This window comes from Pithys albifrons, chromosome 5, assembly GCF_047495875.1.
Source record: "Pithys albifrons albifrons isolate INPA30051 chromosome 5, PitAlb_v1, whole genome shotgun sequence".
In the NCBI taxonomy this organism is placed as follows: Eukaryota; Metazoa; Chordata; class Aves; order Passeriformes; family Thamnophilidae; genus Pithys; species Pithys albifrons.
In genome coordinates this window covers 22,221,557-22,236,334 of record NC_092462.1, presented here as the reverse complement: position 1 = coordinate 22,236,334, position 14,778 = coordinate 22,221,557, and the positions used below count along the sequence as shown (strand labels likewise).

At 39.6% G+C, this 14,778-nt stretch overlaps 1 protein-coding gene across 4 annotated transcripts in view; it reads right to left on the bottom strand.

Annotated features, from left to right (window-relative positions):
• Positions 1–1,043: 1,043 nt before the first annotated feature.
• Positions 1,044–14,778, bottom strand: part of BMPR1B (bone morphogenetic protein receptor type 1B) — a 243,653-nt gene continuing 229,918 nt past the window's right edge. For all 4 annotated transcript variants that reach the window (XM_071555880.1, XM_071555883.1, XM_071555882.1 and 1 more), the window contains 5 exons: positions 11,845–12,037; positions 11,110–11,407; positions 8,634–8,809; positions 7,152–7,282; positions 1,044–4,798 (listed from right to left, as the gene is read on the bottom strand). In XM_071555880.1, the coding sequence (XP_071411981.1) occupies positions 4,673–4,798; positions 7,152–7,282; positions 8,634–8,809; positions 11,110–11,407; positions 11,845–12,037 (924 nt within the window). In that variant the 3' untranslated portion in view covers positions 1,044–4,672. The remainder of the gene's footprint in view (positions 4,799–7,151; positions 7,283–8,633; positions 8,810–11,109; positions 11,408–11,844; positions 12,038–14,778) is intronic.

Sequence of the window (14,778 nt, the reverse complement as noted above, 5' to 3'; positions counted from 1 at the left end):
TCCCTTGCAGCTACTGAGGACAGAGCTGGGGATGGGCAGGACTAGCAGGACACTGAGCCAAGATCTGACACCCCAAGTCCAGATGAAATATGGGGTATTGCTCATTGTACATTGAGCATGGCACAGAGCTGTGCCCAAGCACAAGTGACAGGTTTACTCCACCCAAAAGCCACTGGACCTTTGGGAAAATGGACAATGTGCACCAACTACAGGGCTTTCCCACCTAGAACATCTAGGCCAGGTCAAGGGACTGTAGAAATGCTGCTGGAGAGTAACTGCAATGCTCTGCCACTGATCACAGATGGTCTGGGGCAAAGCAGGAGGGCTGCAGGGGCTGTGTGAAGGTGGCAGCTCAAGAGAAAAGTGCTATTTACAGACTTGTCTGAAAATAACCAGCAAGGTAATTAAATGTTTCAAAATACTGTTCCAACACAGCAACTGCAGAATGAAAAGAGTGCTCCACCTCTAGGTGCAACTACATACAAATACCTCATTATATGTAGAGGTACATATGATTCCATGTCTCTCAGCATTAAGCAATGCCAGTTTTCAGCTGATTCTGCATATGTAGACTGTAATTTTTCACCTGAAGCATGGGACTGAGAACTCTAGCTTCAGTTCATGCATAGATGACATCCTGTTCTTCTTGTGCTATTAAAAATAGTAGCCAAAATTCATAAATATGTGGCTGAATGAAGGGAAGGGGCTGTTTCAAAAAATATTATGCAAATGCCAAATTTCTATAAATCTACATAATCAGCCACAAAATGCAAGTGACTGCTCTATTAGCGATAACACTGTTTTAATTACTATTTTTCTCTTCACTGAGTTTTGAAAGGAGCAATGCTTTTTTATGCCAGTGGAAACATATGCAACATATTGCTGTTTACTTGTTTGTTCAGAGGAGAAATCTTATAAAAATAAAATAAATAAAAAGAGGCACAGACAGAATAAACTAGCCAGGGAAATGAAACCCAAAGATGGTGCTTTTCAAGCGTATGGAAAGGAAGAAATAGAAGTAAAGCAATCTCTGTCATGGGGAGATGGAAACAATTTTATTTGGGGGGAATGTTAAAACAACCACATACAATTTGAACAAATACAATGTAACAAGTTTGCTCCCCAGGTTTTCTAACTACAAGATTTACAGGTTTAATAAGGCACTGGTTCTCAGAAAAGAACACAAATTAGTTTCTTACTCTTTACATTGTCAACCTTTTCTTTAATAGAAATAACTTTGTGCTAGAGAAAGGATAGCAGTTGATAGATGGCATCTCTCTTTTTATTTTTTCTTCTCCCACTTACCTATGCCATCTTACTTATGCCAGTCAGAAACTAAACTAAACTTCCTTCAGTGTTTTACATTTGGAAAGTGGATTTCTAGATCTGTGGGCACTGAAGTACCACTGACTTCCAAGCCCCCATTAATGTGCACTGTGAAACTACCAAAATCTGGAAGTGATATTAAAAGGCCACACCTGGAAAAGTAAACATGCTAACCTGTAGTCACTGTACACACTGAAACAATAATAATGACACATTGAGCATTACAGAAAGTCAACCATGCAGGCAGTAACTCGAATGTCACAGTGCTAGAACAAATGACCTCCATGCTTGCCTTAGGCTGTTTTCTGGCCTTAGGAATAGCCCTTTACAGTCTCATTGATTACAGTGGGTAGGAGATTTGAGGGCAAAATTTGTCCTTTTGAGTCTGGGGAGATAATAGTCAGGCCCCAGTTATACAACTGCAGACTGTTTACTTTCTCAGTGTGTGTCTCCTCATATATATATTTATTTTCCTTGATAGCACCATTGTAGTGATTTGTCATTTATGCATTTTCATAAATAAATACTATGTTTTATTTAGTGCTTTATCATCCATAATAGTTTACTCTCAACCACATACTGGAGCTATTCCAGACTCGCAACTGAATATATATATATTTATATATATATAAAACCATATAAATTTGAATATTTAACAAACATACTTTATGTAACCTATCAACCAGTATCTTAGATCCTTTTCTCCTGGACCAAAATATAAAAGTAAAACTTGCTCAGAAAACCAGCAACTGGCCCTTTCTCTTACTACACACAGATGCCAGGGGCACTGCACACCTCATGTCTGCCAGCGGGCAAAGCACCCTCCAAAAAAAACATTTCTCAGGAGAGCCATGAGAATTAAAAAATCTTTGAGGAAGGCAGAGGTGAAACACACCTAAACATAGGAGGTAAGAGGCATCCCTGCTTTGCAACTGCTTACCTGGGGCCTGCAGGGACCAGGCTCACAGGTGTGACTGACTGAGCCTGCTTCCAGTCGCTGCCAAAGTCAACATTCCCATCCGCTTCTTTGGAGCTGGGAAACCTTGGCCACACAGGGCTGTGCTGGCTTTTATGAAAAGAAGTGAAACTACAAACCCCATGGCTCCAGTTGCTAAGACAAAAAGGTGAAGAGAGGCTGGGCTGTCCTTATTTTGGACCACAAATCACAAAGCCAAGGCAGTCAAGGAGAGGAGCAAACTGCTCTCAGCCTCATATGCTGTTTTTTAAGGACAGAAACCAGCATGCTCCTCTTGGGGTCAGGATTTGGTGTACTATTAACTCTCAGAGATTTTCTTTCTGTATTGCTTAGTAATTTTGGGTACAGGCAGGGAAACTGCACTGTAGAAAAACCACTCCAATTAACAAAAATCCTCTGATTAAGCCTTTTGACACATATAATCATGGAGGTCTTGCTGGTTCTCTTGAACCTGCATAGTCTTCTCTGTTAGCTTGAAAGTGTAAAATGTTAATTCTTCCAGCTAGAAATACCTTTAGGGAGCTGTGAAGTTAAACCCCAATTATATACCTACCTACCACAAATAAATCAGTTTTGTCCAAGAAGGGGAAAAAAGAAGCATTACAGAAGTGCTGAGGCTAAATCCAGCATGGTAATTATTTCAGTTCTGAAACAGGCTTAGCATAATGAAAGCAGCATTTGTAAGGACTTGTTTCAAAATTAAGCTGAGCACCTTCTAGTGAAACAGGACATAGGCAAGCAAGAAAATTTTAAAAAAGAAAAGAAAGGTCAAAAAGGGTAAACCAGTAACTCCCATGCAGCTCAGCTTTGATCATTGATGAAGAACAGAACCTTTCCAAAGAACACACTTCATGGGGAATATTTCACCTCTCTGTAGTATTAGCATTGCAGCAATCGCTGCAGCCTCAGGAAGGAGGAACAGGGAAATTCCATTTCCCATTGTTCTTCTCCTGTAAAAGCAACTCTTGCTGGGAGCCACGATCTTATGCAGCCCCAGCTTGGCAGCCAAGCCTGTCACTACTATGTGGTGGCTGCCAGAGGTATGGAGGCCACTGGAAGGCCACCCAAAATAGTAATGCAGATGAAGCTTGAGCCAAATTGTTCTGTTTGTGGTGTCTCTCACTGTATCAGGAGAAGTGCTGGAGGCAGGTGCCTACTGTGCCCGCAGTGCCCAGCTCTCACCATCTGTCTAAGTCCTCTGCTCCTTCCTTGTCACTTCTTATGACCATGAGGTACCAGGACTCCTTATGCTTAAAGAAAAATGATTACCACCCCAGAAATGGGCATTTTTGAGGTTCTTCCCTTTTCCTTTAAAAAAGGGAACACAGATTAATTTTTTTTCCCTGTGATTGTAGACGGATCCCTACATTTACACAAATGAAAGAGCAAGTCAATAATTCCTTCTCACAAGGAGCTTCCTCTTACCCAGTGGTTGTTTATGTGAGTCACAGAAGTTCCAAATTCACCAGTGGATCTAAATGTACTTCATTTTCACTCACATGCAAAATCCTTTATTTTGCAGTGGGGGCAGAAAAGAAAGAAAAAAAAAGCCAAGAAAAGGGGCACTTGTTTATCATCACGGTACTATCCCCATCAGATTTTCTGGAAACATGAAGAGCTTCTTCAAACAAGTCACACTGAACCATATTCATCCAGCTCCCAATTACCTTAAATGAAGGATGACCTTCTCTGGGACAGGCCACCCACAGGAACCTGGCCACTCACATTAATGATGGCAGGGACGTAACTGGGCTTCATTTCTATATTGTGAGAAACCACTCGCACATGAAGGGTTATGGAAAGTTATTTCTACAAATAGGTGGATCTTAAGACGGCCTCCATTACAGCTCCTCTGAGCTACACAGACCACTCACCTTTTTTTTTTTTCTATATGCTGGAGTGCAATAGTATTTTTATAAATGAAAAAGTTGTTTTGCTTTAATTTTCAGCAGTTCCCTCCAAATTTCTTTAGTGTAACAATATACATATTTTTTACTTCTAACCAAAAGTTTTATTTTCATAAAATTTAAAGCAGTATCTTTTTTAAACAATCAAAATAATAATAATAATAACAATAATAATAATAAAATAATAAGTGGCTTTCATGGAAAGCAACATGCATAATCTTAAACCAGTTACTAAAACTGTATTTCCCCGTGTAAACAAGGGCAGACAAGTCTTTTCCAATCTTGCATGTCAAAATTCAGGTGACTTTTGCAAAGGATAGTCTCCTCAAAACTTACAGCTGCTCTTAAATGCGATTCTGTTCAAGGTACTTAATAGTGAAGATTTTCGATACCTCTTCAGGACTTCTGCCTGCTTGAGAAAGTCCATTTCCATGGGCCTCTACGAGAGCTGCCTCTGGGAGAGTCAGAGTTTAATGTCCTGTGATTCTGACATTTTGGCAAGTGTCTTCTTGACCCGCAGGGCTGTGAGCCGGGAGGCAGGGTTGTGAGCCCAGCACTCCATCATCAGCTTCCCCATCTGCCGTAGGCACTGTGGAGAGAAATAGAAAAGTCCCATCTAGGTCAGTGGAAGAGGAGACTGCAGTTGTTGGCAACACTGAAAAACTGAAGGGAAAAGGTCTTCTAAGGGCAGATGAACAAAACACAATGTGCTGGTTGGTACTGCTTTTCAAAAGCTTTTGCTTTCTGTATATTATGGAGAGTTCTCCAAACATGAAAATTACTCTTGCAATTTTTGATAAGTTACAGTCTAGACTTGGCTGTACACTCCACAAAAGCCCTTGTCTTATTTCCCCTTCCCCAAACCCATGCAGTCTGATCTGCATTAAGTGTGGGTCTGTACAGTGGGCCTTTTGCTGCACAAATTTAGCGGAATTTCTTTTACTCAGCCAACAACCATCCTCTGGGTACAGCCCAGCATAAACACACACCTACAGCTCTTGCCCAGCTACCCACACTTTAAAGTTGCCTGCAAGAACCCAACTCAGCTCTGCCCTGTCCTACTCCGTCCCCTGCTCACTTCTGAAACATAGCCAGATCCTCCTCTGGCTCCCAGCAACAACTCTTGCTGACAGCGTCTCAGCATTGCCTTGGACATCCTGGAAAAGCATCATACATTCCTATTATGCCTCTATCACCTTATTCCAAACATAAACCATCACATAAGTCACTGCAACCAGGTGATGACCCCTCAAGCCTATGCATTTATGCTGAAATATTTGCTTGCTACAATAGGAAAAGAGAATTTTTTCCATTTCATTCAACTTACTCTTGGTTTTCATGAGATTCCTGCTTAAGAAGCAGTGCAGAGTCTTGAAAGGCATTACATATAAAACACCACGAGCACTGCCCACAGCAGCTGAACACATTTCAGATCAATGTAGAGTTTTACAAATGTATTTTTGGTAATACACAAGCACTGTGCACCAACAAATTTACCTCTTCTGGAATGCCAGAAGTGAGATTACTGATGACACTAACCAGTTAATCAAGAACAGCCATTTCAACAAGCCTCCCCAATCCTTGATATATATGGTGGCTGACCAAACACTGCATGTCACCACACAAAAGCACTTCCCAGGACTGATATTAACAGAGCTTCCCCAGTGTCCACAGTCCCAGTCTAAAGACTTAGAGGGATTTGGCTAGGGAGAGGATGAGGTAGGTGAGTTTCAGTTAGATCTTCCCACACTGGCTGTTGCACAAGTACTCAAGACACTCACAGTGGTTGCTTTGTTTTTCCCTCACATTCCCAAATTGTCTACATCTCATGCCACCTAAAATCTACCTGCAGAATATTCATCCGCATGCTGCTCTACCCAAATGGGAGCTGTCTTCTGTGACTGTAGAAATCTTTATAGCATTAAACTATACCAATTAATATGTTTAATGATCCCTTCTCCACAGCATCTCGAGAGCCATTGCCAGGTTTGCCTGGGGTACCTCAACTGTTCATCTCTGCTCTCACAAACACAACTTTGCTTTGTTACAGATGCTGAGAAGGGAGAGTTCTGATACATCACTAACCCTAACCCAGCTGTCACCTCCTGAGTTCACAATGGAACACATTTTCTGGCTCCTATGTCTCCTCTAAAAGGCCACATCTGTAATTCTCTGCTAAAATGCAAATAGGTACACGAGCACTTTCTTCTGTAAGATGTAGGAGGGTGAGCAATTGGTGCTCCTCAGTGCAGCCCAGCTACTGTAGTCAGTGCTACTGCAGTCAGTGCTACTGCCTATCAATGCTGTAACACTATCTTGGGCTTATGTTAGCACAGAATCAAAGTAAAATTGTGTTTCCAAGCCTGCACACCTGTGATCACAGAAAAGCTGCATACGCATTTGATTTCAAAGAGACAAAATGTGGTGTCAGAAATTGCTCTAATGACTGGTACAACAAAAGATATTTTCTTAAGAAAACAAAATAAACGACAAAGGTTGGAATTACAGCCCAAATGTCAGTACACACTGAGGTAGCTACCAGAACATTAAGTATGCTGCCACTCCATTATACAAAATAATTTCTCTTACAGAATTTTTGGCTAGCCACTGAATTAATGCTTTTAATGACAGGAGCAGTGAGCAAAATGAATTCAAGGAGCAGAGAGATTAAGAAGGTCTGACCACAGCCTGCTATCACAGTGGGATCTAGCAGATAGCATATGAGGAACTCGCTTGCAAATATCACAGACTATGGCCCCTGGGACTCTGAAACCTTCAGTGAGGCTATCTAAGGTCATGCTCCTGGCCTGAGCCCTGCTACAGTGTGACTTCTGTTAGCACCAGTGGTGAATGTCCTCCTCCCTCAAAATTATGCAGAATTGGGTCAATCTCACTCACTTGCTCTGATAAAAATACAGACTGCATACTAACAGAGACAATACCTCATCACTGCTCCATCTGTTGGGAAATGAGGGGCGCAGTCTCTTGATGCACACAATCTCCCGCATGTCCTCGTATGAGGGGTCGCTGGGCACAAGGTCGTGGTACGGAAGCTGGTATTCCTCAACTATTCCTGAAAGAAGCAATTAGTTGCCTGTCACTTGCAGAAAACAACTTCCACTGTTCTCTTCACCTCTCATTTTATACCAGATTGGCCATACTGTTTAACAGTTAGATGTATCACTCCTTAGAAGGACTTCCCTGCCTTAGAAGTTCATTCCACAGTCAAGTTCCAACGTAACCACTGCCTTGTAAAGACTGGTCAGGTATCTTAATCCAAAAGCATAGTTACTTGCCAAGTAAGACAGTTTCTACCACTGCCGTCCAGTCCAGCAATCTCCAAGAGGTTCTCACAGAAAGAGCTATTAGCATAGAGTATGTATCAGAGTAATTTGACAGAGAATTAACCCTGAGTTAGGTTTCTTTCTTATCAGTGGACCTGAAATATATTAAAGGGCATTTTCTGTCTTTTTAGAACATGGCAAGGTACCATTATTTGTGCACAGTAACGATGACAAAAACAATACAGATTTAACATCACATCACTGCAACAGACTACTAGTTCATAAACAAAGGGATCATGCTGCTCATCAGCAACATTCAGCTCCTCTAGGGTAAGCATTTAGCACAATATTGTGGGCTTTAAAGACCCATAAAATATGGTGAAGGTAGTGGAGACCCAGGAGAGACATTCTCTACTCTTGTCACCAAACTGGGATGTAACTGCTGCTAAGTCATTTCTCTGCATTTAACTTTCTCAATGGCAAAACAGAGGTAATAACACCCATTTTTCTGCACTACACTGAGCTCTACGTGCAGAAAGCACACATGGCTTATACAGACAAGGATGATCTTTGCCCTGAATATGCAGCTGGCTGCATTGCTTTATCTTTGCTGTCCTCACACTTCAATGCCTGATATCAGAAGGAAATGAAGCACATCACTGGTATGACAGTAATGTAGTAAGTACCACTTTCTTCTGGGTTTTTTTGCTACTTGTCCTGTAAACAGATTATTTATTTCAAATAGCAGCACAGCAAACCCCAAATTGTTCTTCTCCTTTTATTTAACTCTCACGAAACAAAGAAATCACTATTTTCATTCTGCTAAATCAGCTGAACACACCCAGTCCCACAGAAACAATGCCTTTGGAAAAGGCCTCCAGATGAGTTCCATACTTCTTCAGTGTAGGCATCTGCTGCCTTCAAACAAGTCATTAAAATACAGTCTAAGTCTCTGCTGTTGAAATAGCACTGACTGATACTTTAAACTACGTTTCAACAAGAGAACAGATACCAAGAGAGTTACCAGTATGGTTTATCCACATTTGTTTATTACTGTATAAACAATAACCCAGAGAAAAAGATGTACAGGAAGATTTGAGGTTCACTGACACAATTAAAAGCAATCTCCCAGCTCTTTACCTCCTGAAACACATCTCCTTGCTACCTCCCAAAGGATGAGTCCAAAACTGTACATATCAGCCATGATGTAAGACTGAAAGTGATTTCTATTCAAGCTTTCATCCAGCACCTCAGGAGGCATATAACGTTTTGTTCCTACGCGGGTATTTGGAGGGATGTCTACCTCATTTGTATCACTAAAAGAAAAGGAAGAGAAAAAGAGGGCATCAAACATGCAATAAAGTGGCTTGAAAAGAAAGCAATTTAGATGGGAGATGTAGTAAATTCACACACATCCACTCTCCATAAAGGTCAAAAGTAATGCATAATCTTAATGGAACAATTTTTGCAAGAAAAGTCTCTTAGTGCGAAGGCAACCCTCCTTAAAAGGCTGACCTGCCTGAGGCTATGTTAAGCATTCAAATGCAGAACCACAATGGAGATAAGACTCAACAGGGATGCTATAACATTTGTGAGACTTCATTAGCATTAGCCCAAGCTCTAATGCTAGTGATAACAATCAAATCTTCATCAAATGCTGTTTTCTTAACATATTCCACCACCTAATGCTTTAGTCTTAGCAATTAATGGAGGATACTGAATAGCTGGGGCAGTATCACTTTGCTATAGCAAATCAAATCTGCAAAGAAGATGGATCTAATTATTATTTTCTGTATGCATTATGTTTGATCTCTCCCAACCTTTACACATCAAGATGCGTAGACACAGAGACATAAAAGTGTAAAAACTTCTAAGCAAATGTGTCACACCTCACACATTGACCAGAAGAGACAAGATATATCTAATGGGAAGCAAATTCCCATTAATTATGTGAATGGAATACTTTTTTTCTTATTAACTCAGATTCATCTGTATCAGTTTTAATGTTTTTGGAAGTTCAATATATGCCATATAGTTTGGTTTGCATAAAATGTCTGTTTTCCTTTCCCCACCTTCAAAATGTACATATTTTAAATGTGATGGGTACAACAAAAGTTCGCAGAATAAATATACTCCTGCAATTTTCTTCATGTACAGCAATTTTTTTCACCTATTGTTATGAAAATGAAAAAAATAGAAGAGTCTGAGGTACAATCAGTCACCTATGTAGTCCTTAAAGCATACATATGCTGGTGGCACTTCTGTACCTCCAAGAATGTAACACAAATCCAGTGACCTGCACCACCTTGCAATATTTCCAATTAAATGAGAAATACAAAGAACTTTACTAGAATCATTAGCTTCAGCAGAGCACACACCCTTCAACTATATTCTGTTCCCTGTTGTTGCCTGCAAAATGGTAAGGAAGGACTCAGTATGAAAAAAGCCAGGTATGACTGACGAATGCATATTTTGCCTTCTTTTATAACAATATGTGGTAGTTCCTAGTTCTTTATTCATAGCTAAGCAGTGTGCTGCTCTGTATTTTCCAGGCAAGGTGTATCTGCAAAGTGTGAATTTCTTCCCTGAAATTTTTAACATTGTATTTTCAAGTTGTTGTTTTCTAGGCCTCTGTTCCTCAAAGTAAAAATATTCCTTTCTCATCTCCTAAAGGAAGGTCAGATTCATAAAGGAAAAGCCTCACTAAGACACCTGGTAGGTAAGTGAATGGTAAGAAGACTATATAAAAACAGACCTTCCTTTCACTCTGAATAATTTTGGTTCGAGATATGTACAGAATTCTTAAATCCTTTTAAATACTTCAGGGAGCACACAGTTTCAAAGCTGACCTCTGAAACTCAAACCCTCAGTCTATATATTCTGGACACATTTCTGTGTACAGAAAAATCAAGAGACTTTAGAAGACACATCTCCACCACCAGGACCACCACTGAGAGCTCAAACTCCTTTTGAACAGAGCTGTCAGAGAGCAATGTCTCCTTACGAATCCCAGGAGTGAGTAAAGTTCTACTTGTCTGCTCTTTCTAAGTTGTTTAAACACACAACCATTTTTTTAAATCAAATTTAAAAGCCATTTCAAAAATCAAATCTGTACTTCAGCAATTTGATTTGTAGGAAATGAAACAAAAGGCAGCCCAAATGGGGTCCTTTTCAATAAATCCCAGTTAGCAACTCGTGCACATGATTAGTATTTTTCTATATAAGTTATGAGTGAATTTCCATGGGATCAGACAAGCTGAATGCTTCAGTAACAAGCTCACTGATGTGACTTCAACCTGTCAGTGCTATGTCCCTTTTCTGTGTGCCAGCAATACTTGGGTAACTTTTGAGGACAAAGTGATGAAAACTGAGCCTTTATGCAAATATTACTAATGTGATCAATAATTAAAGACCAACTATTTATATACCTGCATTAAGTGTTTATGTGACATTCTCATCCACACAGGTAACCTCTCACACAGATGAGCAGAGCCCAAAAAGTACACACAAACACTGCAGGTGATTACTCACACGTGCACGCTTGCTCAGTCAGCAACTAAGCCAGCGGTTGCATCTGATTTTCTAACTTTTTCTCAGCCTCCTCTCTTCTACTTACCTGATAAATTTAACAGCCAAGCCCAAATCTGCTATACAGCAGGTGCCATTCTTTTTCACCAGGATGTTCTTACTTTTTAGGTCACGATGGGCAATAGCAGGTTTGCCCTGAGTACTGAAGATCTCAGTGTGCAAGTGGCACAAGCCACTAACAGAGGAGTAAGCCAGTTTTAGCATGGCTTTTGTGTCCAAGGTAGTAGATTTTAGATAATCATAAAGGGAGCCATTCTCATGGTAGTCAGTGATAAGATACAGCTGGGTCCAAGATCCTGTGCCTTTAATGTCTGCAGCAATGAATCCTTAAAAAAAAAAAAATACTTTCATATTAGTATTTCTCATGGCTTTTTTTTCTAACTGCTCAGAACTCTGGACTGTTATCCACTTAAATAGCTTTATTTTAATAATATATTTAATTTCTTTCATCTTACTTACATGCAACTATGCCTCACCTCTAGCCTTTAAGTATTTTCAGAAAGCCCAGATATGGAAATACCAGTGGCTTAAACAGACGTGTTGTGTTTGGAGTAACAACTCCCAAACCCCATTACTTTTAAACTTTTATTTATGTTTCAGTAATCCTTGAAACAACTTTCCTTTGAAAAGCACTAGGTGGCTAATTGCACAGCACAACAGGTAACCAGGCACATCAGAAAGGACATCAGATAACAGCAAATACAAAATTACTAAACTTAAGAAACCTGTACACTATCAAACAATTCTCTTTAATTTCACTTACCGAGAATATTTTCATGTCTCATCAGGACAGTCTGGTAGATTTCTGTTTCTCTGAACCAGCTGGCCTCCTCTGTGGTAAAAAACACTTTCACAGCTACCTTTTCACCACGCCACTTTCCCATCCAGACTTCTCCATAACGACCTTTCCCAATCTGCTTTACCATCTGAATCTGTTTTGCGATGGTCCTTTGAACCTGTGAAATGCCAAGACAGATGCTTACACTTTGCTCAGTGGAAATCTCTGCATTCACCTCCCTCCTTCTGGGTCTCCTTCCCACGCTGCCAGCCTGCAGGAAAGCAGAATATGCAACCATTGTGGCAGGGGGTTCAGCAACGCTCCACAACTGCTGATGCTCCCCATTTGCATCTGGACACAGTGCTGATAAGGACATTCCTGCCACTGGGAAGAAACCTTTCCATGCATGCTTAAAATGCACTGTGGCCTCTCAAGAAATTAAATTGGTCTGTATGAAGGCAACATTTGAGTGCAAACCCTGAAATTTTTATTTTCCTGTGGGATGTTGCCACTTGGTGGATATTTTTTTTTTGTTATTTTTGGAAAAGTTTTGACAGAAAACCCTCCTTGTCACCTCAATGCAACCCAATGCAAAGAGGCAGGTAACACATTTTGATGAAAACAGGGATGTTTGTTACATACTGAACACTGCTCAGACTGAAGGCTACAGCTCACAAGAGTCACAAGTGTCTCAGCGCTCCAAAACTGGCAAAATTACTAAAATGTCACTCTCTTGTGCTACAGCATTGCCAGTTCAGTTCACAGCTAATGATTTTTGGTTTGGCAGGATTTTACAAGATTTTGAAAGAAAATGATTTTATCACTTCCAATGCAAGGAGATTTTCATCTGGCTCAAGAAATTGGCAAAATCTGGACAAGTTCAAATTTGTGGTCTCTTGCTCAGTTTTGCTACCACCCAGATACAAATCTCAAGCAGTTTATTGCACTAACTGAATCCCTATGAAATCATGTGATTTCATGTAATCCAGAATATTTTTGCAATCTTGGCTGATAGAAATGTGCAAAACTTAATTTTTAGGATCATTTGCTTCCTTTGTCATCCCTAGGAGGTCCAGTAGAAACTACCAGTTTGGTAATGCCAAGCAGGACTGCCACAACCCCATTGCAGCATGAATGTACATCCAAAGTGAGACCCAAAACCTAAAGGTCTGTCATCACTCATTTTGTAAAAAACCCCTTGCTGTTCATATTAGATAATTTTAAGAAGCAAAACATAAAGTGGCATTTATGCAAAGCTATTTCAAGTGTCCCAGCTTTCTTCTTCTGTCATGTAAAAAGAATTCCATTTTTCCAGCCCTGTAATGTATTATTAGACTTCCAAGATGGTAGCTTCAATGTCATTATTTTTGATTAACATCAGTAAAAGCCAAGAACAGAGATCAGCCTTAATTTTTTAGGTTGATTTATTCTCTTTTATACTCTCATATAGTGATTGAGCAACAGTTATATTACATTGGAATTTTGCTGTTACATTTTGTAATGTCATTTTAGCATTGTTGCTTTCTATTTTGTCCATTTTAAAAATGCATCCTGAACAATAATGTAGTTATATCAAATAACGTAATTTGTGCAAATATATGTAATGGCATCATAAAGTACATGGAATTACAATACTTAATGATGAAAAGTTCCTTATTAAATTACATTAAGAAAATGAAAAACACATTTCTGTTATAGGTTTTCAGGCGGCAGAATACTATGTGAAGGGCCTTAACCTTGTTTCCTCTTGCTAGAACTGGTCAAATGATTTCCTATGAACAATTTATTTTATTTTAAGGAATTTAGTCCTTTCTTGTATCATAAACTGATTAGGATTTCTAAAACAAATAGGTTAATCAAAACTGTTGGATGAACTGATTTCATAAGGACGCTGAATGATGTGTTCAAAGTGAGTTTTTTACACTGAGTGGGACTGCAGGTTTTTTATTTGTTTTGAAATCTGTATATTTTGCTGCTTGAGCTCTGTAAGCAGCCAGGTAAAGGTACATGCCTTTTTTTTCCTCTCCCTGAGTCGAATCAGTCCAATTACCAACTCTTTCTACTTTCTATTTTTCTGGCATTCAGCTAAATGTGTTCAGGTACTGCAGATGAAAATTTACACAAATAAACCTTTTGTAACTTTAATATTTTGAACAGAGAACTTCATACCTATGGCTGGAGTGCACTCCCTTGAAAAGCAAACCTTACTGGAAAGGGAACTAGGAACAGAATGTGTGAAAAAGTAGAGACCAAACCGTAATTCAGCAGACTCTTCAGACAGACCACTGAAATAAATGTCCCTGGTGTCTAATCACCTTCCCTGATTTGGCACGTGGATTCAGGGGCGGCAACAGCTTTGCCTACACTCCTTGCTCTGTCAAAGACAATGTGGTTATTCTTGTTTGCACAGACTAGCACATATCCCAGTTTGTTGTCCTGAAGTCTTTATTTAAAACTTAGTCTATTTTTTCTTTGTTTAATGTTTGATTTACAGCATTTGACCTGCATCAAACTCGTCTGTCAGAAGTACAAACAGGTCAGGAGAAATAACATTTTCTGTGTATTACTGTATGACAAAATCTTGGCCAGTGTTTGCTTTGGGTATAATATTTGTACCCATTAGAATAAATGTTCTGCACAGAAGAAAAACATTACTGTTTAGCATAAAGTGACATTTTGTACCATTTGTATCTTACTTTCCTGACATTATAACTCTGGATGTTTCAATCTTTGTATAAAAAAAAACAAATTAAAAACAAACTCTTGCACAATGATGTGTAGATTATTATTGCCAGACACTTTCTTTATTCTTGTTTCAGGCACAAGCCCATCTGTGCATTTATGGTGAACTCGTAGTGGTTGTAGCTGTCTGGGAAATGCAGCAAACATCTATTAACAAGTGCAAGATTCATTATAGTG